Source organism: Quercus robur, chromosome 2 (assembly GCF_932294415.1).
Source record: "Quercus robur chromosome 2, dhQueRobu3.1, whole genome shotgun sequence".
Lineage (NCBI taxonomy): Eukaryota > Viridiplantae > Streptophyta > Magnoliopsida > Fagales > Fagaceae > Quercus > Quercus robur.
This window is the reverse complement of record NC_065535.1, coordinates 48,994,736-49,017,785: the sequence shown is the minus strand read 5'-3', so window position 1 is coordinate 49,017,785 and position 23,050 is coordinate 48,994,736. Positions and strand designations below refer to the sequence as shown.

General features: G+C 37.1%; 2 protein-coding genes across 2 annotated transcripts; both read left to right on the top strand.

The window, feature by feature from the left end:
* The first annotated feature begins 17,281 nt into the window (after nucleotides 1-17,281).
* LOC126706603 (nuclear transcription factor Y subunit C-4-like) lies at nucleotides 17,282-20,073 on the top strand. The gene is made up of 7 exons (XM_050406142.1): nucleotides 17,282-17,525; nucleotides 17,621-17,714; nucleotides 18,020-18,090; nucleotides 18,941-19,144; nucleotides 19,234-19,317; nucleotides 19,465-19,557; nucleotides 19,870-20,073. The coding sequence occupies exons 1-7, from the start codon at nucleotides 17,364-17,366 to the stop codon at nucleotides 19,870-19,872; spliced, it is 711 nt and encodes a 236-aa protein (XP_050262099.1). The 5' UTR covers nucleotides 17,282-17,363; the 3' UTR covers nucleotides 19,873-20,073.
* Nucleotides 20,074-22,194: 2,121 nt separating this feature from the next.
* On the top strand, nucleotides 22,195-22,527 carry LOC126699846 (uncharacterized mitochondrial protein AtMg00310-like). The gene has a single exon (XM_050397824.1). The coding sequence runs from the start codon at nucleotides 22,195-22,197 to the stop codon at nucleotides 22,525-22,527; it is 333 nt and encodes a 110-aa protein (XP_050253781.1).
* The last annotated feature ends 523 nt before the right edge of the window (nucleotides 22,528-23,050 follow it).

Below are 23,050 nucleotides of genomic sequence, written 5' to 3'. Positions count from 1 at the left end.
TGGCTTCAAATGTCATTTTCTTTTTCCACATGAATTGTTGAAATTCGACTATGTAGTACCAAATGGATATGATTTGAAAATGAATGATATGCATGCATGATGTTTTATCTGTTTGCCGCTCTCTGTTTGATAATGCTTCTTTGCCCTCCCATTAAATTTATACTTACTTATGTACCCTTTTTAAAAACCTATATTGGAGAAGTTAGGTTTGGTTTACTTTTAATATCTTTTTAACTGGACCTATCATTTTTGTTTTAAATGTACAATAATAGATGGTAGTGGATTTTAGGGCTCGTTTGGTACGTGTGTTTAAATAATAGTTTTCAATTTTTTTGGAAATACGTGTGGGTGAAAAAGTGTGGAAATACGTGTAATGTTGTTTAAAAACTGAAAATATGTGTTTGAATTTGCGTACCAAACAGGGCCTTAATCTCCACTTTTTTTTAGTTAGTGAATGATGTGATAGTTTTTCGTTAAAACAAAAGAGATTCTAGTTAAAAAGTACTGGAAGTAAGTCAAATCCATGGAAGTTTCAATCACTCTCGCTGCTTTGAAAATTGTTACTACAATATTTGGACAAAGCATTAAACATTTTGGGATTGTTAGTTTGATTCATGGTCCAGATGTTTTTTCCCCCCTAAATTTAACTGAGCAGTTGAACTAGATAGAAGATGATGTATTGTTTCTATTGCCATTACGTGCTGAAACTAGACACTTTAAGAATAGGATTAGAATTTTAGAACCATTTCCAATTATCTCCAAGTTCTCCAACAACCTAGTCATTTGCCCTCAGTGAAAATGGGCTTGACAGTGCTAAATAAGATGGGCTAATAGTGAACGGGTCCGATGTCTATGGACACAAGGTGGATGGATCAAAAGGCCATGTGGTATTCAACTGGTTGTTATGTGGTCACCAAGAAACCCTAAACGGAAACGACTTGTGTCTTACGACTAACCTTAGTCCATAGAGTCCCAATATGAATAGAATTCCAACATGAGGAGGATTCTGGAATATACGTACATTAATAGAGATCTTCTCTATTGGGAAAAGATTTGTTACGCAAGCAAATGAGTTTGGCTCTACATTACTATAAAAACCCAAAGACCCTCAGAAAAAAGGTACGCATAACTGATCTCAGTTCTGGCACTCTAGAGTTGTGAAAAGATTCTAACTTGACCTTCGGAGGGTACTTGGCCGACACAACACAGGTGCTCTTTGTAAGATCTTTTCTTTTTATTGTGCAGGTGTTGTTGCGAGTGCACAAGGATTGTGTGGCTCATTGGTGATTTTTTGGCATACCTCGAGGACGTCTCCAAGCATACCTCGAGGAGGTGAAGGGTCGAATTGGTAGTCTCCAAGTAAAATTTGTCCAAATCCCAAGGGAGGAGAACGAATGTGCTGATCGACTGGCTAAGGCTGCCTCAGCCGAACACATGCTCGTCCCTAATCTGGTATTATCTTTCATCCAAGTCTCATCACTTATAGATGATGGTACAAATGTGCAGGAGATAGGTTCTGAAAGCAACTGGACCACGCCATTAATCTCCTACCTAAAGAATGGCATGCTACTGGACGGAAAGGACGCCACAAGGAAATTGAAGATCCAAGCATCGTGATTTGTTCTAATAAAGGACATCTTGTACAAAAGAGGCTTCTCCCGCCCGTACCTAAGGTGTTTAGGCCCCGAGGAAGCAGAGTACGTCATGAGAGAAATTCACGAGGGGATCTGCGGAAACCACTCGAGGGCACGATCATTAGTGCATAAGCTGATTCAAGCGGGACACTACTGGCCCACCATGCAGAAGGATGCGTAAGCTTATGTCAAAGCCTTTGACAAGTGTCAAAGGTTCAACAACGCCATCAGACAACCGTCCGAGGAACTCACCCCTATGACGGCCTTATGGCCATTCGCTCAATGGGGGTTAGATATCATGGGTCCTTTCCCAACAGTGATCAGGCAACTAAAGTTCCTAGTAGTCGGCATCGATTACTTCACGAAATGGGTAGAAACAAAAGCCTTAGCCACCATCACAGAAAAGAATACACGGAGCTTTGTATGGAAGAGCATAGTTTGTAGATATGGTATACCCAGAGTGCTTGTTTCAGACAACGAAAAGCCATTTGGCAACGAAGCGTTCAGAGACTTCTGCTCACAACTAGGGATTAGGAGCCACTACTCGTCGCCCGCCCACGCGCAAGCAAATGGACAGGTTGAAGTCACGAACCGATCCTTGCTTAAAATTATTAAGACTCGACTCGAGGGGGCAAAGGGTATATGGCCTGAGGAGCTACCGAGCGTACTATGGGCTTATAGAACGACAGTTAGAACACCTATAGGAGAGACGCCGTTCCGGCTAGCATATGGAAGCGAGGCGGCCATCCCAGCCGAAGTTGGACTCACAAGCTACAGGGTGGACAATTATGACGAAGGGAGGAACGACGAGGCTATGCATCTGTAGCTCGATTTACTGGACGAGGTCAGGAAGATAGCTGAACAAAAACTAGCACGTTATCAGGTTCTCATGGCCAAACACTATAACTCCAGGATCAGACACAGAGACTTCCAAGTCGGAGACCTCATCTTAAGGAAGGTAATGGGTGCCGCCTGAGACCTTGCCCAAGGGAAGCTCGGCCCTAACTGGGAAGGGCCTTATAGAATTACGTCATGGCAAAGGAAAGGCACCTACCACCTTGAGACACTAGACGGACGAAAGCTGCACCATCCATGAAACACCGAGCACCTAAGGAAGTACTACCAATAGAGATGATAGTGTGGAAAGCAACATCCACAAGATTTCCAGTTTACTTTTAGTTAATTTTTGCTACATTTTTTCAATTCACTATTTAGACAATTTATTTTTGTTACAATTATTTTTAAGTATCTTTTTAAGCTTCTCCCTAGAGAATTACCCTTCTACGAATGAATGATTTATATAATAAGAGGAGTATTCAGATATGACAAGTGAGTTTTTTCTACGAAATTTTATCAAGCCCATAAAGTGGACGAATTCATCCAAGAAGGATGGAATAATTAGGTCCATAGAATGGATGGTTTTATCCAAGAAGGATGGAATAACCAAAGTCCACAAATTGGACAGATTCATCCAGGAAGAATGAAATATTATTGAGTCCATATAATGAACGAATTCATCTGTGAAGAATGGAAGAAATCCACAAGAAGGACGGCTCATCCCAGGAGGTTGAAAATATCATTAAGTCCAACAAGTAGACGAGTCTATTATTAATAGGCAAATTTATTACGAAGTCCAATAAAATGGACAGTTCATCCCAGGAGGATGAAATATTCTAAAACCCATGAAAAGGACAAGTTATTAAGTCCGTAAATTGGACAGATTCATCCAAGAAGGATAAAAAATCATTAAGTCCATATAATGGACGGATTCATCCCAGGAAGGTGAAATGTTATCAAGTCACAATAGTGGATGGGATCATTTATGGTAAAATAGGACCTTTCTCATCGTCTCCATGTGTTGCTCAAGTTCTTTCATAACGTTCTCTGATGTGTCAAATTTTTTCTCCATGCCAACCTTCCAAGCCTTAAGACCGTTCAACTCGTCCTCCGTCTCATTGGCCCTCGCCCTTACACGGTCCAGCGTCGTCTCCTGGTTCAGGCACCATCCCATTAGCCCCTTTATAATCACCATCACCTGAAAACAAAGGTGGTTAGAGATGGAGGAGAGTGGAAGGGAAAGATAGGAAGTGGACAGACATAACTTACCTGAGTAATACAGAAGAGCCCCGTCTCCCCCATGGCTTCCGTTGCATGGTTGCCTAAGTCCTCGTAGTCGTTGCGAGAGATGATGGACAAAAGCTTTTCCAAAGCATATTTAGAATCCTCACGGAGGAGGATGGATGGCTTCTCGGAGACAGTAGATGGGCCCTTTATCAAGCCTTTACCCCTTCCCTGCCCAACAGGGGTAAACGTCTTCTTACCCCCAGCCTTTAGCCCCACAACGAGCTTCAGGGTAATTTTGGGTTTCTTGGGAAGATGGTCTTGCTTCTCCAGCAGCTTCCTTTTGGTAGACGGGTCCGACGAACTCGTCCCCTTGGGTAGTTGACTTTCATCCTATTTCTTCTTGGCTGCCTGTTGTTTGATAAAGGCCCTCCTCTTAGTGGCATCCATCTCTGCAAAAATGGATGGACATTCTTAGCTAGATAGTGAAAGATTAAAAAACCAAAACCAAGTGTTAGCGACAGACTTACGTTGGCGCACTTGATTGTCGTAGCGATGGGCTGTTGGAGTAGGTTCTGGTCCATCACAATACCAATGTAAGGTGTCAACATGACCAATTTGGCCCACGTCCTCTACTCTAGCTTGGACTTGATAAAAATTCTCTCCAAAAAACTCAACTCCTCAAGAGAAACTTGTGGATGGTCTCGAACTGTAAAAGAAGACGGTTAATGTCCTGTTCATTTAAAAAAAAAAAAAAGGACTGAATATGGACGGATGCATACTAGAGGGGGGTAGAATGCCCCATGTTGTGTCGAAGGGCATATATTTAGTATCACTGGGACGACACATCCATTAGTCACCTTCCATCAAAAAATATCGACTCTTCCAGTTCCTATTAGAGTTGGGGGTCTTACACACGAGCCTCAACATCGGGCTCCTAGGCACAAAGCTATACATTCCTTTTGACTAGGCTATCTCATTTGGATAGCAGTGAAAGAATTCTTTCACCGTCAACCTCCGTGCTCTGTTAGACATGGCCTTATACAGAACCTCCATGCCGAGGAAGACCTTCCAGGCATTTAGGGAGATTTGGGTGACGGCCAAACCTAGATACTAAACGAGCTGATAGTGAAGAGAACTTAGGGGGAATCTGAACCCTGCCTTCAGCATCCACTCATAGACCCCAACGCCCTGGACACCCTCGTAGTAACATTTTTCTGACTTGTAGGTTAGACGGAGGGGTATGTTGACGAGTATCTGGTACTTCTGCCTAAGTGTTTTGAAGTAAGGCTCTTTAATTGTAGAGGTAAAGTCATTGACCGTCCATATGGGTAATATAATGAACTCCCTTAGTCCGTCAAGGCCTATGACAAATTGGAGTGAGGGCTCAGCATCGTCTAGGCCATCATTAGAATCGCCCTCTGGCCTATCCATCTCTAAACCCTCGTCTCTTGAGGAAGGAGAAGTGCTTGACAGACTCCTTTTTTCATTTGGACTGTCAAGGTCTTTGTGACTTGACGAGTACACTTTATTGTAGCCTGCCCCGTCGCGAACAAATGACTGGTTACTCGAGGCACTAGACATCTATCACCTACACGTGACGGTAAACCCTAAGACTCTGATTGGTATATAATAGATGACAGTAGTGCAAAGACAAACGTTTCTAAATAGAAGGAGAAGAGCACTAACTAGGTACAAAATGAATAGCAAAGGGATGGTGGTGATGGGTGCAATAGCTGGACGATATGCTTGTCTGACAAGGATGACAAAAGTGCTCTGATCGTGGATTTTAGTAGAAAGTAAAGAAATGAGAGATAGAAAGGTAGGTTTATATAGAGGGAATGACATAGAAGACGAAGGGACACTTCGATCCAAGCGAGTGACCATTCAATAAGCGCCACGTGTCCTTCGTCATTAATGATCTTAGGCCAGCCTGCCCAGTCTAGGTGTGTTCCTCAGGAGGATGGATTGAACCGTCACCCTACGAGTCCTTCCAGATCGCGGGCCCATGGGGTAAGGGCGCAGCTGAAGATGGAAAAACTAGAGAGGACGAATCCATCTAAATGGGCTTGATGGTGCTAAACAAGATAGGCTAATAGTGAATGGGTCCAATGTGTATGGACACAAGGTGGATGAATCAAAGGCCACGTGGTATTCAATTGGTCGTTATGTGGTCACCAAGAAACCCTAAATGGAAATGACTTGTGTCTCACGACTAACCCTAGTCCATAGAGTCCTAATATGAATAGAATTTCAACATGAGGAGGATTCTGGAATATACGTACATTAATAGAGATCTTCTCTATTAGGAAAAGACTTGTTACGCAAGTAAAGGAGTTTGGCTCTACTCTACTATAAAAACCCAAAGACCCTCAGAAAAAAGGTACGCATAACTGATCTTAGCTCTAGCACTCTAGAGTTATGAAAAGATTCTAACTCCACCTTCGGAGAGTACTTGGCCGGCACCACACCGGTGCTCTTTGTAAGGTCTTTTCTTTTTGTTGTATAGGTGTTGTTGCGAGCGTGCAAGGACTGTGTGGCTCACTGGTGATTTTTTGGCATCATCAACAAGTACTTTGGATTCTCCGGAGCTAGTTGTAAATTCGCAACCACTATACCAATTTCTTGCCTTCCTATTCAGATTGCCTGTCACCAATGGAGATGATATATTGTTAAGAGCTTGAATTTGCCATTTCTTTTAGTGACGTTTGGATAATTTAGCAATATTACGCTCGAAGTTTACTACCATAAATAGTAATATTGTATAATTTCTAATGGAAAATTACTACTGTGCAGTTAACTATATTCACACATCATACATACTGTGTACAATGTGAATATTCTTGAAAAAGTGTGGACGTTGTTGATGTGCACTAATCATGGTCCTTTTCTAATCGCAAAAAGCTTCTCTATTTGTCTTCTTTTGTTTGTTTGTTTATTTGTTGTTGTTAATGTTATGCGAGCTTGGGCTTGTGAAGGGAAAAACGGTGAAAGATTGTCTCCCAATTGTTAATCATTTTAAATTGTTTAGTTCATAGTAAAATATTATTAAGTACGTACTGGCAAAAAAATAATACTCGTACTTAAGAATTATCAAAGATGGTTGTTATTTGGATCCTTAAAATTACTCATGTAATGGTTTATATATGTTATTCTTCCTAGAGCATAACGCATTCATACACTTATCAAGTGATTCCGCAAGGGTTATATTTTTGTATATTGGCATATCTGAGATCCAAACGCACATTTTATGTAATTGATTCTAAATTTAAGTGTTGGTATGAATATTGAAGACACATGATTGCTCAAGAAAAAACTAAAATATAGGTCCTCAATACCTCCTTGATACCTACCGATCTATCAAGAATAAATAATCTTGATACCTGGCTTGACACCTCTCGATTTATCAAGCTACGAGAAAACTGAATAGTAATTTCTATTTTAGCCCATAATGACTTGGCCTATCTTGGAATTTATACGCTAGGATTCCAGAACATATAAAAAGTGATATTTTATAGCCGTCATCATGTACACAAAGAGACGCACACACATACTAGTAGTTACTGCAATGTTTTGTGCGCCTAGGGTTTTGTGTCAAGCTACTACCAGTTCATCAAAGTGTTTATGAAAAACATTGCAAAAGCTACAACAATCAAAAGGTTATTGTGGTATTGTTAGTCACAAATAAGAGATTCGTACAAATGAGAAATCTTTTGCAAGAAGTAGTCCAATTGGGGATAGAAGCTAAGCTTCCTTATAGATCAGTAGATTCTATTGTAGGTAGATACTTCAGAATAGGTTAAAATTTCTTATACTTGTCACCTCTATTCTTGCTAGTGGATTTTTTGGGAGTGATAATTTGAAATTCACTCAGTGAGATTTTGCTTGTGAGAGTTTTCTCTATTATGACCAAATCTCTGTGTCAAACTTATTTTTCGGTTCATTTAACTTAGTTTAGCGATTTAATTGTGTTTTAACAAGATTTACATGTAATTTGAACTAATTAATCAATTCTAGTAATTGGTTAACTTAACTGGGGTTAATCTATAATCCAACTTCTCCCATGATCCGTTTATAAACTATATAAGTTGACTAAGGTTTGATGGATGCCATGGGTTTTAAAAAATGTCGAAGTGAGGATTCCTATTATCATTGTCAACTGATTCCACGATTCTCTCTTCTTGATTGAGAGCACTTTACTCTCCCCTGAGAGCTTCTTTGTTGTTTCTTACCAAATCCCCTCCACTCTTCTTCAATCTGATCCAAATCTCCAGTTCAATCATTTCTTTGCTCACCTTTTCACTTCCCCTACTTTTTTTCCCTTCTGTCTTGCAAAGCCTTAGCACACAGCCTATATTTTTGCCCCACCCAATATCTCCACGACGCTTCCTATTCAAACCCTTAATCTATACTTTTCCCTTAATCTAGCTGTTCAATCTTTTCTTTGTTGTGTGTTTACTTTCCCCCCCTGACCCGTTTTTCCATATAATCTTCTGATTTCACCAAATTGATAATTATTGCAATAAAAAAACCCTAAAAACCCCTTTTTTCAATGATAGTTCTTCATAACCCAAACCCTAAAATACGTTTTTTGTTTCTATAAGCTCGTGTATTCAAGTTTCATCATCATCTTTGGTGCTCTGCTATTGGCCTAGAGTGGTTATGATTATCCTTTGTAGTCTAAACCCAATTTTATAGATTTTTTTCCCTTCTTAAGCAACTTTCAAACCCACGCCCACTCTAGGTGAGATTAGCCCCCTAATTATTACTCTCTAAACTCCCAAAACCCAAAGACAGCTATATTTGAGGAACTTAAACATCCATTTTGATAGCTAATCAGTGTGGGTACAATGTCTCCTCCTCCACACATGCATTACCACGATCATCCCAGCTCCTAAACCCAGCTGTTTAACTCTTACCCCTATGTTCAAGCAAACTCTACTATCCCACCGTTAAATCAGCCAATGAAATTTCGAAAAAAAAATCATTCCACCACCGCTCTTATATAGACAATCTTCACCCTAAAATTTTTTTCAAAACTTAACCCATCTCTAAACATCTTGAAAAACATTATACTTTGGCTTACAAATATTTAGATAAAATTTTTGAACCCTTTACACACAACTCACCCCATATACCACCCCAAAAATCTATCTCCCACACTAGTCATCCCAACCAAGCAAAGGAAAAACTCTGCACCCCTGCCCATCACCAATCCAACCACCTCTACTCTAAACCCATGGAGCCAAGTTAGAACAACAGAGAAATAGGATGGAGCAATAGCAGCAATTCAAAAGCTTGGCAAGATGATGAAGATATGGGTGATACACAAAATCACAACAATGATGACATCCTTACCAATACCATCTTTCGTAGGGGACCTATTAGTCAACTAGACAATGTTTCTCTAGAAAAGAACAGAGTGTTATGGAGGCATTGCTTGGTGGGATATCTTCTTGACAGAAGATGTTTCTCTGTAAGAAGAATGCAGTCCATTCTAAACTCTGCTTGGAGGCTTAAAGGTAGCATTCGAATAGTAGGGAGGCAAGAGAGTTACTATATCATCCACTTTGAATATCCAACAGACCAGGAATACATCCTTCGTGAGGGACCTTGGTCCGTTGATAGTGCTTTGCTTGTAGTGGAACAGTGGACTCCCAATCTGGCTCTAAACCGAATCCAGTTAACTTTCTTTACTGCTTGGGTTGAAGTGCACAATCTACCATTGGAGTATCATGACATTGATTTGGCACACTTTATGGGTGATCTAATTGGAGAATATGTCTCTATGGACTGGCAGCCCACTTTCCCTCGAAACATCCGTTTTCTAAGATTGCAAGTGAGGATCGATCCATGGCTCCCTCTAGTTGCTGGATTCATTCTAAAATGTGATGATGGTCAATACATGTGGATAGAGTGTTGTTATGAACACATTTTCAAAATCTGCAAAAAGTGTGGGTTGATTGGGCATTCTTAAAGCCAATGTCACATGGATATTACGGATGTGGAAAAACTACTTAGAGATCAAGCTTTCTGAACACGATCTCAATACCCCATTGAGTTTTCCCTAGATATCACAGAAGTCTTGTACACTAATGACAATCTTCAGATGCCATCCTAGCAGAAGAACAACTCAAGTCAGATATAAAGCTGAGTCACAGTCCAGCCCAACAAACATCTCTAATAATCAACAACCTGGTGCTCCTCAACCTCCAAACAACCAACACCAAACCAACCGTCACCAACAACCCAACAATCAGCCATAACTAAACAACAACCAACCTCATCCAGGTGAATAAAGCAGGACCCATTCTCAAAGCCAGAGGACAACGCTTGGGCACTTGAGCTTTGACTGGCTCTTGGTAAGGGATTTAAGTGATCTGGAAGCTCATAATCCTTATAGTCCTACAAATGATAGCCATTGGGAAAAAAATATTCTTGCTGATACTAATGATGAAAATGATCCTCCAAATGCTGCCTTTAACACTACTATGTAACAAACCTCAGATCAGACTACTAATAGACAAAACCAATCATGGGACCCTCCTGAAGGCTCAAATATCAAATTAGTGGAACTAGAAGAAGGTTTATGTGGGTTGTTTAATGTAGAGCTGGTCTTCATGGATTGGGAGGCATCCTGCTTTAGCTACCAAAGAGCTATAGGCGAAGAGTTTTCAAGTTTTGACTTTAGGGTGATTTATGCAGAAAGTTCTGAAGTCACTATGGCTGAGACCTTACCAGAAGTGCCAAAATTTTCAAACTTTGAAATAGGAGAAAGCAGTGGGATAACTCATGACAATGAAGACACACAAGTTATTGGAGGAACTCTTACTAGAATGATGCCTAGGGAGGCTTAACATGAGAATATAAACACCCATAATTTCACTTGCTAGTATGGAGACAACAATGTGGGAAGCCTGGAGCTTATCACACACACTTAGGAGATCAGTCCACAACTAGCAATATCAACCTTCCTTTCCCTCCGCTACAAAACTCAAAGACCTGCCTTCCTTCTAATTCAACTCCAAGGGCTAATACAAAGATTCATGTAGTTAAATGGTCTCTCTATGAGGCAACTAAGTGATCCCAAGATTCATTCTATTGCTACTCTATCCAATCAGCATGCAAGCATAGAGGTTATGATGTATAATCCTTGTTTTTTTTTTTTTTTTTTTTTTTTTTAACAAGCTGCAAAATCAACAGCCAAAAAAACCTTCACCCAAATGGCAAAGATGTGATGAAGCACAAGTTATAAGCAGCCCATGCCGAAGAAGAATTGATCAGCATCAATGGATTCCTAGTACTGAAACTCAGTGGGAATTTTATAATCAAGTAGAGGCCGTGTCTAATGTAGTAGCAGCTTTACAACATTCTGGTATTGAAAATAATGAGCTTATAATTAGAATTAGAATCCCAAACAATCCTAGTCAACATAAGGAACCAAACTTTAGTTGGAACAGACCACTCCCTTAGCAGCTATAAGCTAGTTTGATGTTATCAGAGATTCTACACCTTTTGTCCAACTTGGGGCTATCGGAGGCGGCCCATGAAAGGCCTCCAAAGTAACAAAGAGGATTTTGGCTTGGAATTGTAGGGGTCTAGGCAATCCCTATACGGTTTATCTATGCTCAAAGATTGTCCAAGCACAAAGACCATCCATTATATTTTTTATGGAAACAAAACAAAAGGAAAGTAAAGGCAAATACTGAACACATAGATGGTCTTTTGAGAATTTTGAAGAAGTGGGTAGGGTGGGTATGTCAGGGGAACTTTTGTTATGTTGGTCAAATATTCATCTTGTTGTATTGGATGCATCAAAAAACATTATCCACACTAGAATAAAAATGCCAAATCTTGGGTTTGTCTATTACACTTTCATTTATGGTCATCCAACCGCACATAAAAGGAAATATGTCTGGAATCATCTCTTATCATTTCATAGCACAGTAACAGGACCTTGGGTCTAGATTGGAGATTTTAACCAAGTCCTTAACCAAGAAGATAAATTTTCTCCTTGGAATTAAGCATGTCCAGGTGCAATATATTTACACAATTGTCTCCAAGAAGCAAGCATGCTCCCCATGAATGCTGCAGGAGTACAATACACATAGAAAAATAATAAGGAAGGTGAAGAATTTGCATGTGAATAGCTTGACAGAGTTTCTGTTAATCTGGACTGGTTACACACTTATGAACATAGCAATTTGGAAGCTTGGCCGATATCAATTTTAGATCATGCTTCTCTAATATTAGATACCCATAAAAAGCAAATCTTTCGGAAAAGACCTCAAAGATTTGAAGCTACATGGTTATTACATCCAAGCTGCAAAAAAACTCATTGAAGAGACATGGCAGGAAAAAATATCGGGTTTAGCTGCATATATACTGACAACAAAACTTAAGAGAGTGCAACATGTTTGCAACGAATGGAATAAAAATGACTTGGGAAATATCCATAAACATCTAGTAGAATTGAAGAACCAATTGATGTATTTGCAAAACCAGCATTACACCCCAGAGATAGGCAAACAAGAGAAAGAGAAACAACAAGAACTACAACTTTTGTTGGATATGGAAGAATCCTTTTGTGCATAGAAAGCTAGAAAAGACTGGATACAAAAAGAGGATAGAAATACAAAATACTTTCATGCCTTAGTAAAGCAAAGGAGAATAAACAATCGTGTAGTCTGCATTAGACAAGACTCAAGGCAATGGTTGGAGGACGATGAAGCTATCAGAACACATATTAGAGAACACTTCAAAAAGCTTTACCAAACACCAGAAGAGATGAGCAAGGAAGACATACGAAGGAAGCTGGATAGTTACAATCTTCCGGGGTTGTCTTTCCTTCATAGGCAAGATCTAGACAAAGACTTCACAGAAAAGGAAGTTAAGGATGCTAGTTTTCAGTTAGGAGCCTGGAAAGCACCTGGACCAGATGGTATTCCTGCTTTGGTTCCCCAAAAGTGTTGGAATACCATGGGACCTACAATCACACAAGCTACTCTTGGGTTCTTGAAATCAGGCTTCATCCTCAAGGAACTCTACAATACTTTCATTACCTTGATCCTAAAGTGCCTAAGTTCGTAAATGGTTGGAGACTTTAGACCAATCAGTCTGCGTAACGTTGCCTACAAGCCAACATCAAAATTTCTGGCAAACATATAAAAACCCATTATGGAAGACATCAACACTCCATATTAAAATGCTTTCATCAAAGGGCGTCTCATTTTAGACAATCTTATCATAGCTCATGAAATACTCCATACCATAGAAACCAAGAAAAAAAAGGTCAAGCTCGATTTGTAGCTATAAAAGTAGACTTGAGTAAAGCTTACTACTGCCTGAGTTGGAATTTCTTGGAAGCTGTTCTCCAAAAAATGGGATTCAGCCAACTGTGGATAAACTCAATTATGCAATGTGTAAGCATAGTAACTTACAACATCCTAATCAATGGTGCACCAATTGAAAACATCAAACCAACAAAAGGCATCAGACAAGGTGATCTGCTATCCATTTACCTCTTTATTCTTTGTGCTAATATTCTATCTCGCATGCTATTGGATATAGAGAATAAAGGATTCATACAGGGAATTGATCTACGCAAAGAAGAAATGCCTATATCACATTTATTTTTTGCTGACGACATCCTATTATTCATGAAACTAAACAAACAAACTCCAGAGCAATTAAAAGAGGTCTTGGAAAGCTTTTGTAAAATATCTGGATAAAAAATAAATGATAGTAAATCTGTTATGACTATCAGTCCAAACTGCAATTCTGAAGAAAGGGAAGATTTGCAACACAAGTTCAAGACTCAGATAAAAAACAAGATTGGGAAATATTTGGGGATTCCAATTGACCCATGTACCAAAATGAAGGACATAGGAAATCAAATCATTGACCAGATTCAAAGTAAACTACAGAACTAGAAAGGTAAGTTACTATCCTAAGCAGGCAAACTCACTTTGATTAAATTAGTCATGCAAGCTATGCCAATTTACACAATGTCGGTACATCTTCTCCCAAAAGATACTTGCAATCTAATTGATAAAATAATGTGAGATTTTTGGTGGGGTGATAATATTGGGAAGAAAAAGATTCTCACAATCGCTTGGGAAAAGATTTTCCAGACAAGAAGCAATGGGACAAGAAGCAATGGGGGTCTTGGAATTAGGAAAACAGAAACTTTCAATAAAGCCTTAGTAGCAAAAAAAATCTGGAGGATAGGGCAAAATCCGCAATTGTTACTAGCCAAAACCTTGAAAAGCAAATATTTTCCCAAGATCAACCATGTATGGGAAATAGATTGAGTCCCTAGAAACTCCAGCAATATGTGGAAAAACATATGGCAAAAAAGGAATTCCTCACTAGCTCAAGCAAAGTGGCAAGTGGAAAAAGGGGACAGCATTAGATTGAGAGACTCCCTTTGGTACAAGCCAAGGAATGCAGATAGTTTAGATCATCTTCAACTACAGTATGGTATAGTTAAAGATCTTATGGATCCAACATCGGGGAACTGGAATATTGAATTGATTAATACTGTTTACAATAGGCCTGAAGCAGAAGCTATCCTGAGCACAACTTTTTCCAAATTTGGAAACATTGATAAGGTAATTTGGCCCTTCTCTAGTAGCGGTGAATACCAAGTGAAACAAGGCTACAAAATGTTAACGGCCATAAATCAAGAAAATTCTAATCTTAACGACCAAGGAAAAAGTGCTGGCTTAATTTATGGAAACTAGATATTCCATTTAGGGTGTCTACGTTCTTGTGGAAAATCCTTCACCGTGGGCTACCTACAAGAACCGAATTAGCCAAGAAGTAGATTATTACGGATGAGACTTGTGTGGTTTGTGGAGAATACCAGGAAACTCTAGATCACCTGTTCATGTCATGTCACTTTGCTAGAGCTATATGGTATGGAGCTGCGCAAGGGTTGAGAACTCACTTGACAAACGCAACAGATTTAGTGAGCTAGATGAAGTCACAAATTGAAAATTGTAACATAAAAAGTCACGGGGATATAGAGATATTGACTGATCAAGGGACGATTGTTTGGACAATTTGGAAGACAAGAAATAGAGCTATTTTTGAGAAACTAGAGCTAGACATCCATCAAGCTTTGCGTATAGTCCAAAGATTACAAGGTGAATGGATGCAAGCAATGATATTCCAAGAGCAACACCATGACACCCCACAGGAATTACAGAAATTACTCAAACTATAAGGAATGGAAGATTTTAATTATCATAGGAAACAAAAACCTTTGTGGCAAAACAAATTGGGATGGCAGAGCAATGATATTCCAAGAGCAACACCATGACACCCCACAGGAGAAAAGACATTACAAAAATTACTCAAACTATAAGGAATGACAGATTTTAATTATCATAGGAAACAAAAACCTTTGTGGCAAAACAAATTGGGATGGAGGAGCCTTTGTGATTAAAATCACTTAGGACAGTCTGTCAAGAAAGGATGTTTCTCATGACATGCGAGGAATAAGAAGAACAACAACCTTTTAACTATTCGCGAGGCGCTCTACGCTGCTTGGAAGGAAGGATATAGAAAAGCCTTCTTACTTGTTAGCTCAAAAAACTTAGCTGAAGAGCTGGCAACTATAAATACAAGCAACAAAGAAGCAGAGATCCTCCTAGAAGACATCCGAACTCAAAAGAGAATGTTTCAAAGTCTACAAATCAAAGTTGCTCCTGAACCCATATTCAAAGAAGTCCAGCAATTGGCAAAGATGGCAACCCAGTCCTTTGCGCATACTCTTTGGCACTGATTTTTCATTGTTACCCAAAAAAAAAAAAAAAATGTCGAAGTGGGTTTTAACCGTTTTATTACTGAGGAGCCAAATCTCTTTGCAGACAATTCAAAAATTCTTGGTGATTCCTAAAGAATCAGATTCTTTTGCCTATTTATGACTTCAAAATAACCTGCCATAATTGGATAAATGAAGTCAACGTACTAATCAAGGACACGCCTATCTTCTTCTTCTTCTTCTTCTTTTTTATTTTTTTATTTATTTTTTATTCCTCTATGCACAAGACTTCTATAATACTAATGTTCTTGTTGCTTACCAACAAGCTTTAATTACCTTAACTCCAAAGAAAAAAAAACACTTTACCTTAATAAAAAGATAGAAGTCTCAACATGAATTCAATGCCATTATTTTAGGAAGTAAGATTCAATTGTAAAACTTGTGCTTTAATAAATTTTTTTTTTTTTTTTGTTTTCTTGGAGATAGTTAGAAACATATACATTAATATGCTACTAACTTGACTTGAACTTCACCCCTTGAACTCCCAAGTACGTTGTGTATGAAAAGTTGCCAATTGAGTGGTGAACTCTAATAACTAAAACCATCAATCACATGCTTAGGCCAAAAATGATCAATTTAAAACAATAAGTAGAAAGCTATGTAACGCTCAATAATATTGAGTATTGACTAGTCTTCTTTATAAGGAGAATTAGATTTTAAATCGCTTCTTCCTACTTGTCAGAATAATTTTTTTATAATAAAAAAAGAAAAATAAATATTAAACTTATCAATTATCGCTTTAATTATGAAGGAAAATTTAGAAGTTTTGACCAGGTTTTATAAAATACCAATGAATTGGAATCTAAAACTTTAATAGTGAAAATACAAATGCAAGCGTGTCACACCATTTTATGGTGCGTAGAAAGCCATGTAACGCTTAGTAATATTGAGTATTGACTAGTCTTCTCTATATGGAGAATTAGATTTTAAATCTCTTCTTCTTGCTTGTCATAATAATTTTTTATAATTAATATATATATATATATATATATATATTAAGCTTATTAGTTATCACTTTAATTTTGAAGGAAAATTTAGAAGTTTTGACCGCAATTTATAAAATACCAATGAGTTTAGATCTAAATAGTGAAATACAAATGAAAGTGTGTCACACCATTTTATGGTGCGTAGATTTAGATACAAGCATGTATTTCAGTTAGCTCAACTAGCAAACATTTTTGTCTAGTCAAATAAGAGATTTGGAATTCAAACCTCGTATACATCAAAACCGATTAGTGTCTCAACCGGATAAGAAATAGTAATTATCATGGAGTGAATGTTATAAATTAAAATTCTATATTATCTATCTAATAATAATAATAAATACAAGCCATAAAATTTGATAGTAAAAATTAAAAAGAGCTCAAGAGAACTTATACTATTGGACTCTATATCATAATTTCATTCTAATGATAAAATCCACCACAAATTATGTCAAACTTATTAATAATTGCTCTTGTTGACCTCATACTTATTGCTCATTGATTCTTTTGCATCCCATGAAATTATGTAGGGTTTACGTTACATTATAACGGTCTCTCACATAAAGGTAATATCAAGTATGAATCTCACATATGAGATCCACATTTATGTGAAAAGAAAAACTATTAAATATTATTGAAGCAATGTCACATCTTACATTAATAATGAGTCCTATTATAAATTTAATTAATAACACTCATTATTATGTGGAAAGTAAAGACAATTTCTCCCGGTATACCAAATACTTATCCTGTGAGAAGAAAGTGTAGTATCAAATGAATCAAATAAGCTCTCCGACATCTCCACTCCCCCAAAACAATCCATTCTATACATCCTTATTTAAGACCCTCTCTTGAATGAAAAGTGTGGTAGAGAGACCAGAAATAGATTTGAATCAATCAATGGATTTGAATCGACCAATAGATTTCACCTCAAGTCCATCTCCACAAGTGCACAGCTTCATGCCTGATATGCCTTCTTTTATGCTGCCTGTTCAGGACCATCAGGAAAGCGAAAAGGTGAACTTCTTTTACTTTTGTGCTTAGATACTCACCTTTCTCATCAACCTATTTAATTCGGCCATCATTGTTTTTTAATTAATTTTTTCTTAAAGGTTGCTGAAGAGGATGCATGTCTCATGCAAGTACATAAGAAGTTTTTAGAGTTGTTCTGGCATCAACAAATGTTTGAGATTTATAATACTCCAGGTTCTTTCCCATTTAAATTATTGACACCCACCTATACTTTTTTTTTTTTTAAATTACTAATTATCATCAATATATTAGAAGATCTATCATAATTTTTTTCTTTTTGTTTTTGATGACGGATTACTTATAAATGCGAAGTTCCAAAATAAGTCAATCTGACAACAAAAGGCACATATACATAATACTAATGTTTTATTCTTTTCTTTTGTGATGCTAAACATGTTGCTTGTTTAATAGAGGGCAGTAATTTTACATGGCCATTAACTAATGGTTATTATATAATGATTTTTCATGATGCGTTTCAGTGTTTAAGAGCCACCATCAACTACCTTTTTCGAGAATCAAAAAGATCATGAAATCCAATAGAGAAGTGAAGGTTTGCAATTTTTTTATTTGTTTTGTTTCTCACCTTTTTTATGATATATATATAGTCAAGATTGTTAATAGGAAAAGAATTACTTCTATTGAATCCTCCAATTCTCTCTATTCAAGTTAGTAATTGTCTAAATCTTCATATGCTTGGAAATAAAATCTTAATGAGTTTTACTGTTGCACATAAGTAGATCTGTGCTATACAGATACATTCAAATGTTGAAAAGAAACAAATAAAATAATATGCAACGAAAAAAAATCAATTTTCTTGTTATAAATATGTACTTTGTAAAATGATGATTGGTGTGTAATTTTTTTTTTTTTCCTGGTAGGTGGTATATTATTCCAAGAACAATGCTCCTTTTATATTACTAATAGCGTGTTCTGTATATTAAAATTATAAAATGACTCATTATTCATTTATATGAGAGAAGAGATCATTACCATAGAGTACTGAATTAATAACTTTTAACATGGAATAAAAATGGTTATTTCTACACACAGAGTTCATCTTCATAAAATCAATTTTCATCATCATATTTATAGACAAAATTTTGGTATGGTTTCGTACGTATTTTACCTAGTTCTTTAATTAAATTCAACTATATGATTGTATTGAATTTTATTGCCTAACTTAAAATATATCACCTAATAAGGAATTGTATATATAATTGCTCCATATAAACTTTACCATTAGAATTTGATAGGTGCCAATAACTTTGTGGTTCTGTTATTACGAAAATAACAAACAGGCAAGCCCTCTAACTCGGCAAACTTGCACGGATTTTGTGAGAACTTATAGCATTTGTGTATGTTGTGGAGCTTCTTACTTTTTATGAAAAATGTATCACTAGATGGTCAGCGCAGACACTCCTATTGTGTTCTCCAAAGCCTGTGAGCTTTTCATTCTTGAACTCACAGTTCGTGCGTGGCTGCAAACTGAAAAGAGTAGAAGGCGAACAATACAGCCTTTTGATATCGCCCAGGCCGTTAGGCTGGATGACCATCTTAATTTCTTGGTTGATGTCGCTTCATTGGATCAAGAGCATTACAATAAGGTGTTTCTTTTTCCTTAATTACTTTAATTTCTAAATATTTTGGATTTCAAGGAATATTGAATACTAACGTGCATGGTATGATTATTCAGGAAGAGGGTTCTGAAAAAGAATCAGAACAAACTGAATCTCTTACTGCTGAATCACTGAATCTTCCTATGATGACCAACGTTGGTGTGAGTAAAACAAACAGTATAATTTTATTTACTTGATTGATTGAACCTCTACATCCTTCAATTTTAATACCATATTATTGTGAGAAACTTGTGGTTAATGTAGTTTTGTGCATGATAACGCTTGTGTGATTGGTTTTTTGTATATAGGAATTGTTCATGACCAATCCAGAACTGTCGGGACCATATATGTTTGCACCATCAATGTCATGTGCCGAACTAGAGAATGATCCTCGTTCCAAGGTGAGAAATTTTGTTACATAAATGAATATTACATTGAAATGTACATTTCAAGTATTATTTCCATTTTTCTAATTTCTAGAATAGATTGTGTAAGCCATACGAAATTTTTTAGTGCAATTTCATTATGTTATATATTCACAGCGTTTGAGGCAAAATTTATCTTGTAAATTTATCACTTAAGGGACATCAATGTCACCGTTATCTTGACATGTTTTCTTCCCAGTACTTCATGGCAATATACTTATGCTCTTTTTTGCCCCCCATTTTAAAGTGGGTCAATATATAGTGAGAATCCCTATTGCGTTTTTGCAGTGACAAATCCATCGAAAGCAAAGAAAAGCAAACTGTTGAACCTGATGCAAGAGAAGATTACTGGATGGGAAAGAGGCATCTTAGCTCGTAGACACCACCATCTTATAGCAAATTACATAAATGGATACATATTGATGCATGTTTGACTTCTTCTTTTTTTGGGTAAAAATGTTTGACTTTTTATGGATGATAGTATAAGAACCTGTGCCAACTATTATTAAATATTTTGCAACAGAGCTCTTCCTTTTGTTGGAAATATGCTTTTTAAATTTGATTTTTATGGTTTCTCATGAAAACCAATTCAGTACCATATGTATGTGATGCGTAGCTTGAAAGATATACGAGGCTTTGCAGAAAGAATTATTGCGCCTATTTGGTGACTGGAGTGATGATTTAGATAATATATTATATGCTAAAGGCCTTGTGGTTGAATTGGCACCTTCCCATGCATAAAGTGTTGAGGGATTTAGGGAGAAAGAGTTCAAGTTGCGGGGTTAACAGCATGTTGTAATTATCTCTAAAAAAATAATAATAATATATTATATTATCCAAAAGCCTTTTATCGATAACAGGTATTTTATGAGAACACAAACAAGAAAGACCTCAAGCTTAAGGATAGAAAAGGACTTCAGTTCATTTGTCCTTATATTGAAGCTCTACACGAGTTACATATCCTATTAGAAATTGTTTATGGAGACTTACTGTACCAATAAATAAGTAACTTAGAATTTTCCTTCTATGTTACAGTGTGTTCCTCCAACCAAATACATGGGAATGAAACAATGATTTTTTTTTTTTTTTGGTTGATATTATAGAATTGGAACATATAGAATCAGATTCATAATGATTGTCTTACCATCATATTAAGATACCAAGTGAATATTATTAGTGCTATGGTGATTATAGGACCACCCTGACTTGAAAAAAAAATGAATTTATATAAATTTATGATTTTTCTACCCTTAAAAAAAATTGTTCCTAAATCTTTTTAGGCTTAACAAAATTAAACTTTGGTCTCTTTAACAAGATATGAAGTCCTTTCAAACAATAAGAAAAAGTCCAATTTTTTTTTAATTGAACTAAAATTTGAAAGAGGAGTAGCTTACAGCATTGATAATATGACTATCATGTAACGATTTGAAAATATGAAAACTTGTAGAAGAAAATTTTAAAATTTTATGCATTTGTATGTTATTATTATTATTATTATTATTGGTGGCAAAATCTGACACGACCCATGAACCCAACACGACTAACCTGTTTATAAATAGGTCATAGGTTGAAGTTAAACGGGTTTTGGTCATATTCGAGTTAACACAGCTAACCCGTTTAATAAACAAATCATGTTCATGTTCAACATGCGAACCCGTTTAACCCATTTAGCTTATAAAGTTATTAGTTATTTTGATATTATTACTTAAATTATGGTTATTTTTATATGTTTATTATTATATTTATAGTTGTAATTATATTTTAATTTTAGATATATGAGAATTGATAAAAATTATATAGATTAAGTATGACCTATTAATTAAATAAATTATTAAACAGGTCATTTGTATTGACATTTATATGACTTATTAATTAAACGAGTTATATGTATTGGGTTGGGTTGATCTGTTTAATAAATAGGTCGTGTTCGGGTTGAGGATTCCCGACACATTTACTAAATAGGTTGGGTTTGGGTCAACTCATATAACCGAATACTCTTGGCTAGACATGACAAAAACCTGACACATGAATACTATTGTGAAATTTTAAAGTACTCGCAAGTGTATGAACCGTATTGAAGTATAGTTTGGCAAGAACGAGGTCAAACCCATAGGGACTTGAATGAACGTAGAAAAATTAATTAAACCTTAACCAAATTAATCCTAATCTAGGGCAGTGGAGAATGGTGACATGGAGGGTTTGGCTGTTTCTCATGGTGGCCCTAGGCTCTCACATTTATTCTTTGCCGATAATAGTCTTATTTTCTGAGAAGCTTCTGTGGATGAGTGCAATTCATTACAAAGAATTCTTCAAGTTTATGAACAAGCTTCTGGACAACAGTTGAATCGTGCCAAAACCTCTCTCTTTTTCAGCATCAACACACCAGGTGATGTTCAACAGGAGATTAAAAATATGTTTGGGGCACAGGTGATATGACAACACGAAAAGTATCTGGGGTTACCTTTGTTGGTGGGGAGGAGTAAAAGGAATTCCTTTAATGATATAAAGGAGAAGTTGAGCAAAAAGTTAGCTGGGTGGAAAGAAAAGCTACTTTCAAAGGCGGGCAAAGAAGTGGTCATTAAGGTTGTTGCTCAGGCTATCCCTACTTACACTATGAGTTGCTTTAAAATCCCTGACTCTCTATGTGATGAGATGACTAGTATGATCCAAAACTTTTGGTGGGGTAGAAAGCGAGATGAGAGGAAAATGGCTTGGCTTAGTTGGGAAAAACTTTGTGAGCCTAAAGAAGTGGGTGGTATAGGTTTTCGAGAGTTGAAACAATTCAATCTTGCTTTGCTTGCTAAACAGGGATGGCTGTTGCAAACTAAGAGGGATTCCCTAGTGTACCGAGTTTACAAAGCTAGATACTTTCCCCAAACTGATTTTGTTCATGCCTCTGTTGGTCATAATCCTTCATATGCTTGGAGGAGTACTATGGCGGCTTAATCCATTGTGAAGCAAGGTCTAAGGTGGTCTATGGGGAATGGTGAATCTATACTGGTTTGGGGGGATAGGTGGCTTCCTTCCACGTCAACACACAAAGTGGTCTCACCAAAGCTTTTCCTACATAAAGATACAAGGGTCAGTGAGTTTATTGATCCGGATGTGGCTAGTTGGAAGGGTGGAGCCTTGGATGCAGTGTTCCTACCTCATGAAGCAGAGCTGATTAAAAGCATTCCCATAAGCTTACAACTACCAGAGGACAAGCTAATTTGGGCTCTAACTTCTAATGGTGTTTTTAGTGTGCGCAGTGCTTACAGGTTAGCAATGGATCAAGCAAGGGCTGAACAGAGTGGATCAAGTTCAGATAATGGCAGAATCCGTAAGTTTTGGAGGCAACTATGGTGCTTGGAAATACCTCATAAAGTTCGTCATTTTTCATGGAGAGCAGTCAAAGGAATTTTACCAACGAAAGTGAACCTGGAGAAGCGTGGAGTGATACACGATGATCAGTTTGATTAGTGCAATG